Below are 9,013 nucleotides of genomic sequence, written 5' to 3' on the forward strand. Positions count from 1 at the left end.
GTAAAAGTGTTCAGAAAGAAACTCAGAAACATTCTTCAAAGACAAATGACTTTTAGTCCATGTAATATTGTTTGTATGTGAGTGTGTCTGTGGCTTTTTCAGAATTATAGAAAAAATACATATTAAACGAAGAAACTTTGCTTCTATTACATTTCTACATAAAATCAATTGATTTGTGAGTCTTAAACTAAGAACACCAGCACTTTAAATTTGAAACTGTAATTTTTGAAAATCGCTATTATGAAATAAATGTTTCATATTGACAAACAATAAAAAAATTGTACAAACAAGAAATATTTACAAGACATAACAGGTAATTAGTTCTCTGTTGTGGTGATGAAAAACTTAAGTGTCTGTGTTTACTTTTCAATGTAAAGAAGGATTTTTTAAAAGAGTTAAGGGTTTTTTAAATATGCTTTTGTGTATACATTTAACAACTCCTACCTCACAGACAAATCTAATCCAGAAGCACTCAATAACATTATAAATGAGTTTGACTTACACTACATCTTATAGCTATGATGACATAAACATGAAGTTGAGAATTAATTCAGGTTAAGTGGAAAGAAACTTTTTCATGTATTTATTTGGACATCTGGAAAAAGATACAGTTAGCATGGCTGTTTGAAAATATGCTACATTCTATTGACAACACAGACTATTTTTTAAATACTGAACTATACAAATTAAAATTACTAGAAATGAGGGCTCACATTTGGAGAAGCAGGCAAATTCAATTATTATAAGGTGCCACTCTTAAACATAAATATACAGAAACGTCTGTATACAGAAATGTCTACAACATTTCATTAGTTGTAGAATTAGCAGGCATGGAATTTCTTTTTCTTTACAATTTCAGTGCAACACATTTTGTCAAAATGAATAACTATGCAATAAATGTACTAGTCATTTATTATTAATCTCCACCATTAAGATTAAGTTGAATTCCCAGGCATGAGTTATAGTGGTACAGTTAAAAAAAAAAAAAAAGAAAACAAGGTAGAAAAGTTTAAGATCCACTTAGTCAGTCAAATAACATTCTAAATTAATGTTATAGACTCAGATTTACTATTTTCAAAGATCTATGTTTCTGGTCTAAAAAATGATGATAAAACAAGGTCAATTTGAGTTTAGTTTAATTGTCAAAAATATAACTAATCAACCTAAAGTAAAATATGGCCCTTGAACTATGTTCATTTAAAATAGGTACCCCTTAGTCCAGTTGTCTTGTCAAAGTATCAAAAAACCCTTTGATCTTTACTACCCTTGATTGCACTTTCCCAAGACAAAGCAAGTGAAGCAAAGAGGAACAGTTGCATTGTCTGCATGCAGGGTTGAAGTAGTAGGAAAGAGAAAGGAAAAGAGAGAATGTGGTGTATTATTTATTGTGAAAAGCAATACTAGTTTATTGTGTTGTTTAAGAGATTATCTTTGGAACAAAACATTAAGGCTTAGAGAGGTTTTATCATTGCATCTTCCCTACTAAAGGTCACTGCAGTATCTTCATTTTCAGTAGATCTCTTGGGCAAGCCTCATTTCAGCACCATGGACAGTGGCACTTCTGTAGAGGACCTGCGCACATGGTTGCCTTGACTAATTCTTAAGAAACTTGCATAGACTTCTTTACCAATCAGCAAGGGTTATACTTGTTATTACATACAACAGGTATATCTTAAATATAATACATATCATTAAATATTTCACTAAATTTTAATTTACAGCATCAAACACTTGCCATTTAACACTTCTGAAAATCACACGGAAAAATTCAAGCTAATTACATAACATGTCTGAAAAATAACCCAACATTGCTAACCAATCACTAGATACCTAATTACAACCTCCCATTCCCCATGAGTCTCAGATCAAAATTACACAAATGTCCAAAACAAAACAGGAAACTTAAGGAGAATACATATGCTCAGGTAGGCCCCCAGACTTTGCAAACAACCAGAACTACCCTTGAACAAACATTTTTTTTTTTCCTACATAAACAACTGCAAACACTTTTTCTTGTTCCCCTGGTCAACCAACTCAATGATGTCACTATCACGGAGTTCACATGTGCGGCTCCATATGCCAAACCATACATACCTCTCTCTGACTCTTCTGACTTTACCTGTGGGCATCGCTATGCAGTCCCATCACTGCCCTTCTGACAAGTCTGAATCAAATTCCATTTTTGAAAAGATGTAACAGAGTTTGAGCTAATTGCATAGGTGTAAGACGCAGTGAAAGCACCAGCTTTGTTATCTCAGAAGACCAAGGACTTCCCTGATCTTCCGAGGATTCCCAGATGAAGGCCACCAATAATCCACCAGGTATCCCCCACTCAAACAGCAAGTCAAGCTCTTATAACCACAAAACCAATGATTAAAGTAACAAAATCGGAGCCGAAAAAAAAAAATTAAACTCGAGAAGACACCCCAACTGAGCAGAGACAGAAAAGTACAGGAAGGGGAAAAATCCACTGTTCCTACCTTACAGTCTTCAGGACAGGATTTCACCGAGTACTCCTCCGATTGTAAATATTTATGGAGCACACTTTCAAACTCTTCGTATTTCTCCTGAGCATGGTGGTCATAGTCTTGGTAAGCCTCGACGCACTGCCTGCAAGTGGTCATCTCACCGCCTTCCTTGAGCACCACATCCAAACTACAGTTCAAAGTGTTGGGACTGGACAACCCCGAGAACAACTCCCAAAGTGTGTAGGAATTACAAAACGAAAGGTAAAAATCCGACAAGTTCCAGAGCGGAGTGGGGTGCTTGCTCCTCACCTCCTGCTCCTCCCCCCCGGCGGCCACCCCCCGACTCCAGTTCCTGGCGCACACGGCGTCCGCATTCTCCACGGTGAAGCACTGGCCCGAGGAGGCGCCCTGGGGGTAACAAGTCTCCAGGCGCCACACAGGTTTGGCAGAGTTTCCTAGAAAAAGAGCCTTGCTCCGGTTGTTTTTGCCTCGGTTGCCCTTGCCGCCGCCGCCGCCGCCGCCGTCTGCCGGGGAGGGGGGCAGGGTGGGGGACGAGGAGGCGGAGAGGAGTCTGTGTGCCTGGGCGGCGGGCGAGGACTCCCCCATGCTCGCCAGGAGCGCGGGCCAGGAGGGCTCCTGCTGCCGCTGCCGCTGCTGCTGCTGATGCTGCTGCCGCTGTCGCTGCTGCTGCTGCTGCTGCTGCCGCTGCTGCTCCTTGTCCCGGGTGCGGGTCAGTTTGGCCTCGGCGCAGAACCACAAGTGATCAGAGAGCAGGACTGTGAAAAACAAGAGAGATGCCAGAGACAGTCGCCATTTCTGAGCCCTCTCTGAATCGATGAACGGTTTCTCGTTCTCCCGGGGTGCTGCCAACCAGATTTTTAAGCCGTCGTCATACTGCCGACACATCCAAGCACCCCTGGTCATATTTTGGGAACGCACAGCCCTGGCCGACTCCACCGTGAGGGCTCCTGTGCCAGTGTCACCACAATATGCATTGACTTAAAGGTTTAATTTCCTTATCCCCTCCTCCCGTTTCTTCTCTCTCTCTTTCTCTCTCTCCCCCTCTCCCTCTCTCTCTCTCCCTCTCTCTCTCCCTCTCTTTTCGATCTCTCTCTCTCTCTTTTGCCTACATAAATATTACCAGGCTTTGAAGGAAGATGTGACTTGCTCCCGACCTATTCATCAGCCGACCCCATCCTCTGTAGAGTGGGAAACAACAATGCAGAGAGAGAGAGAGGGAGAGAGAGAGAGGGAGAGAGGGAGGCAGGCGGAGGAGCTGAGGCTGGTGCTGGTGGCCGGTGGCGAGGCTGAGTGCAGGAGGTGATGGTGGAGGCGGCGGGGTGGCTGGCGCTGCTCCTCTCACCCGGGCATTGTCAGAGCGCGGGTCCCCATGGCCCTGCTGAGGACAGCCCGCTCTCCCCTGCCAGGGGCATGCCGCGTCTCCGCTGCCCACTGACGGCGACCAGAGCGCCTCCCCTCCTCCTCTCCTCCTCCTCCTCCTCTTCTTCTCCTCCTCTTCCTCCTCCTTCCTTTCCTTCTCCTTTTTCTTCTCCTCCGCCTCCCGCTCCTACTTCTCGCTCGCTGTCCCCGAGTCCGGAGCCTGGGCTGCCACCGCCGGCAGGGCTCTCCCTCCCCCCCACCCCCCACCCCGCGCTCTAACTGCGGCCGCCGCCGCCGCTGCCGCAGGTCTGCCCGCGGGCGCCGCCGCCGCCGGGGCTCCGACTGCTGACGCCGCCTCCCCCGGACCTGCGGGCCGAATCGCCTGGGCTGGGCCTCCCGAGAGCCACAGTCATCTTCAGTCCCCGGGCTAAGTTGCCGCCATCTTCGTCCTGGAGAAACACTTTTTTGGGGGGAGCGCTGGCTTTTGCGTCATCTCCTCCCGCGCCGAGATCTCTCCATCCTGGCGCATTGGCGCCGGCTCGGCCGGGAGGAGGGCGAGGACGCGCGGGGCCGGAGGCGGCGGGCCGGCTGTGCGGGTGGCCCCCGCCCGGCCTGCGGAGCCCGGCGTATGTTTGCTCGTTCCTTTCCGTGCACCCTCCCCACTATTTTGTTCTTTTTCATTTATCACTGAGAAAAGTCAGAATGCGGACTGCATGGCTGAGGATGCTAATTTCTTGAGCATCTCCCAAGCTCTCTGTCTCTGGAAAAAGTCCGAGTTGCGGGCGCTCGGTCAGAGGTCTCTGTTGGGGCGAGGATTTGGGTCTAGTCACCTTCAGCAAGGAACGATCGCTTGAATTGGAAGGTTGGAGGTCAGGGGAGGAAACACGAATTGGCTAGAGGAGAGACGAGGTGACATTCGGTCTCTTCGAATGTGTCTCGGGGATCCCTAGACAATTGCAGATCAACAGCTACCAGCGCGTTAAGTTGTCCTGTCAACTGGTTTTATTATCTGGAAGGGATGGGGCTTGTGTGCGTATCTATATCTATGTAGCCGTACATGTTACAGCTACATTTTTGTCCATGTTTTCATGTTGGAAAGTAACGATTAGAAGTGGCCTAACAGAGTCTTAGGAAAAAATCCGGAAGACCCGCGCTACCTGGGGTCACTGCTAGACCTTCCCTCCGCGTTCAACCTCTGAATCTCTGAGGATTCCTCCTCCGACCTGGAGCATCTCAAGCTCCTCTGACCCCCACCCCGCGACGGCTGCGCCCAGCCCCCACCGAGGTGGGCTTTTTCTGTCGCCCAGGACTTCCGCAGCGGCGGGCGAGTCGGGCTGCCGGGGAGTCAGTCGCTGCAGTCTGAGTCTCTGGTGCCCCTTAGCGTTGGCTCTGAGTTCCGAGAAGAGAAAGCGACAACACACTGGGAAAATCTCGGGTCACCTCGATTCCGGCTTGTACGGGTCCACGCGGTGGGCAACCATCAGTCTCCTTTTATCTGAAGATCCTGCCCACCCCACCCCCACCCCCACCAGACTCGCGGGAGCAGAAGGCTGCGCTGGTGCCGGACGCCGCCTGTGCGCGTGCCGGGAGCGCAGCGCTGTCTGGGGTCTCTGGTGGTTGCGTAGGACAGCGGTTTGCTGTGTCGCCCTCCCTTCCCTGCTTTCCGATGACACTAATTCCCGCCCGGGTGCACATTCACTTGGGCCTTGTAAGGTGCCTTCGTTCTAAGTAAATACCTAAGAAACCAAAGGGACGGGTCATCCGTGTCCTTTTCCTCTCACAGGCGCTGTGGGTGTGGGGGGGGGGTGTGCAGGAGAAGTGGGTATTATATTTTTAAAATGGGAAACTGCAAAACATAATGGGCAGGATTCAGAACGCAATGGGCAGCATAATAAGGTACTGTACATACTAAATTTTACCCGTGTGAATTTTAAGTTCTTCAAAAATATACGTAATGACCGCAACAAAGCTGGAAATAGTTTGATGGCTGGTTTCCTTATTAAGTGTCATGTAATGTTTTCAAAGACTATTTGTGTAAGTATACCATTCTAAGACTTTGGAATCCAATGTGTTGAATTTCTGATTAATGTCAACATTTTTCTTCATAATTCAGACAAAAATATTATTTATTAACAAGATTGTTAATCAGGCAACTGTACTTTATATGTGGACCCTCAGCTACAATATTTCATAAACTAAATATATATGTGTGCATATATTTACACACAAATAATTATTTTATTATGTAAGTACCTAATGGACGTTGTATAAAATTATACAAAGCAAAAGAGCAATTTAAAAAATCACGAATGATCTCAACACCCAGATATACTCATTATTTCCATTTTATAGCACCTTCCTAATATTCTTATTTTACATTACTCATCTCTTGTTTTGTGATATTTACTAGTTCAGATTTTTTGAAAGATTGAAGTAGGAAGTATGATAGAATACATATCCACATTTAGTAGATAGTAATATATTTTTCCTTTAATATTGCATGAGTTTTAATTAGAGACATACAGATGTTAGTGGTGGCTCAGATTATTAGCGTCTCTCTCTTACTCCAAGTGGGTGATTAAATGAGAAAGAGAACTATGAATGGGAGAAATAAAAGAAATAAACAATATATGAAATTAAATGTTTATAATTCCCAAACGAGGTAAAGAAACAAAGGAAGTTCTTGTTATTTTTGTCTGATTATTATGCAGCTCTAGTCAAATTATGTCTCAGAAAATATTTCAAGGCTCCTTAGTAAAAAGTATTACATACCACATTAAAATAATAGTTTAATCTAATTTTTACTTTCTCTAATAGACTAGCGTTAATTCTTTGTTTTTAAGTAAGCTGGCCTTGCCTTCCTCTAATGTTTCTCATGAATTAGGACACTTTTATAAGAGATGAATTTAGGGGTGCAGGTCCACTAAAACTAAACTGTCAACAAGCAATTCCTCCTTTGTTTGTTCTATTTTGGCTCTAGGGCAAACCATATAAGACAGATGAAAGACCATGTCCGGCCTCTTGAAGCTTAGTCAAGGGGTAGAGAAAAACAATGAAGCCAAAAATCACAGTACAAGGGAATGCGTGAGCATTAGCGAATTTTGACACTTCAGAGTAGAGCAGTGACCTCCAACTGGATTTTGAGAGAGACCAGGAATAAATAGGTAATGGAGGTATTGATTGGCATCAAAAAAGAGTCTTTAAGGAAGTAGAAAAGGACATTTCAGAAGAACAGCAGCATCGAAGGACACAGGAGCTGGAAGCAACCCAAAGCCCTGGAGGGTCTGTGGATAAGTGGTCTGTGTTGTGTGTGACCTGTACCTTGGAAGTGGGCAAGGGAGAAGGCCAGAGAGAAGAGCTGGGCTCTGTTATGAACAGTACTGTATAATACACAAAGGAAATTGGCTTTTCTCCTGAGAGATATTGGTATTCATTAAGAAAATTTAGGTCGTGATTTAAATGTTCGTTTTCATTGACATCATTGTTCACTAAAATCCAAATGAGGAATATGTTCAGAGAAGGCGTTAGCCCGATTAATAAATGTTGATTCTTTTTAGCTTATCAGCTAAAATATTGCACAGTGGCAAAGAAGAGCAAAAAGGTTGGCTGGAATGTAGGTTTCATTTATCAGGAAAAGCAGGCTGTGGAGTCTAGAAACTCCTACGTAGGTTTTACCTAGGAGTGTGACTAATGCATAGAGAAGTTTAATAGCACAGGCACACTTCAGTAGGCTGCTGAATAGTAGAGTTGCAAATACATTATATTGAGGGATCTGGTGACAGGATATACTTTATACAAGAGTACATTGCAGAAATAATCTGCATATATATCACAGCTCCATGGTTACCGTTCAGGGTAGCATTTATACTTATATTCTTCAAACATTCAAAGTTCTTATTTGATTATGCTTATTTTCATGGACGTCTGTACTTTTATTCCTATTTAAATGGCTAAATTTGTTATACCTTGGAAAGGAGATGGGTTTCTTATTCTACTTTTTTATTATACAAACAATAAAGTGATGTATTTGTTGTCTTCTCAAAAATTCATCCGTATTCCTTGGAGTTACCATTTGCCAAATAATTTTACCATAGAAGAGTAGTCAAATCGAGAGTATCTTTTCTAATAAAGGACATTATTTCAACATATCTACTCCATAAATTAAATAAATGCAACCCTGTGATATTGTCTTTGCTCATGCTGAATGCCTTCTGAATGCTCAAAAATAGGCACACCCTGTTTGTTGTTCCTATACACTGTATATGTGCCACATATAAGTGAAAATAGATTATACTCTTATATACATATTAATCTATAAAAGGAATTTTGTGGTTCAGAATTCACAGATAATGTGTTAATTTTTGACAAGCATATCTACATTTTGAAAAACAAGTTAAGCATAAAGAGCTGATAAAGAATAGTCTAAGTTTATTTATTAAAAAAATAAGATTAGACCATAAGCTTTTAAGCTCACTATAGTTTGCTAATGTAAACATCTCTTTAAGATAAAAGCAGATTCTACCACCATAAGGTACCTGAGGGCTCAAGTTAGTTACCAAGATGGTAAATGTGCCCAGGGTCTTTCTGTAACCTTGTTTTCACCTTTAACTAAATTGAGTTTATTTGACAAAACTAAAATTTTCTCTCTGTGTATGTCCACTATGCTTTAGCTCAGTACTTTTCAACTTTGCTGGGCAGAGAATCAAGTGGGGACTTAGTAAATGTGGGCACCCCTCAGAGACCTGCTTCTGTAGAAATAGGGTGAGGTCTGAGAAAACTGCATTTTTAACCAAGTCCCCTTGATAACTTTGTATAACCAATGAATCTTACTAGCCACAGTGGTGGCACTGCTAGTTAGAGTGGCAAATGTCAGTCAAATGAGGATGCATACTCTAAATTTTAAACCTGTATCAAGATTCATCTGTGGAGAATGTAGTGTTAAATAATATTATTTGTGATTAAGAATTAGCATAAATAGAATTAGTTCATGGACACTTTTCATAGAATGCAAATATAGTACACCACGTATAACTTTAAAAATCTACATTATCATCATCATCATAGAAATTATTTACTGTTTGCCAACTGTTCTAAGAATGTGTGTATATACACAGAGTTTTGCAAGTAAAAAAGTGACAGAGGGAAAATACTGCCTCCAAGATACA

At 42.9% G+C, this 9,013-nt stretch overlaps 1 protein-coding gene across 1 annotated transcript in view; it reads right to left on the reverse strand.

Moving 5' to 3' along the window:
- Positions 1-3,682, reverse strand: part of FAM155A (family with sequence similarity 155, member A) — a 648,778-nt gene extending 645,096 nt beyond the window's left edge. The window contains exon 1 of the mRNA XM_012637932.1: positions 2,481-3,682. Within this exon, the coding sequence (XP_012493386.1) occupies positions 2,481-3,392 (912 nt within the window). The 5' untranslated portion in view covers positions 3,393-3,682. The remainder of the gene's footprint in view (positions 1-2,480) is intronic.
- Positions 3,683-9,013: the final 5,331 nt, after the last annotated feature.

The sequence above is a fragment of the Propithecus coquereli genome, unplaced genomic scaffold (genome assembly GCF_000956105.1).
Source record: "Propithecus coquereli isolate 6110/MARCELLA unplaced genomic scaffold, Pcoq_1.0 Scaffold125, whole genome shotgun sequence".
NCBI lineage: Eukaryota > Metazoa > Chordata > Mammalia > Primates > Indriidae > Propithecus > Propithecus coquereli.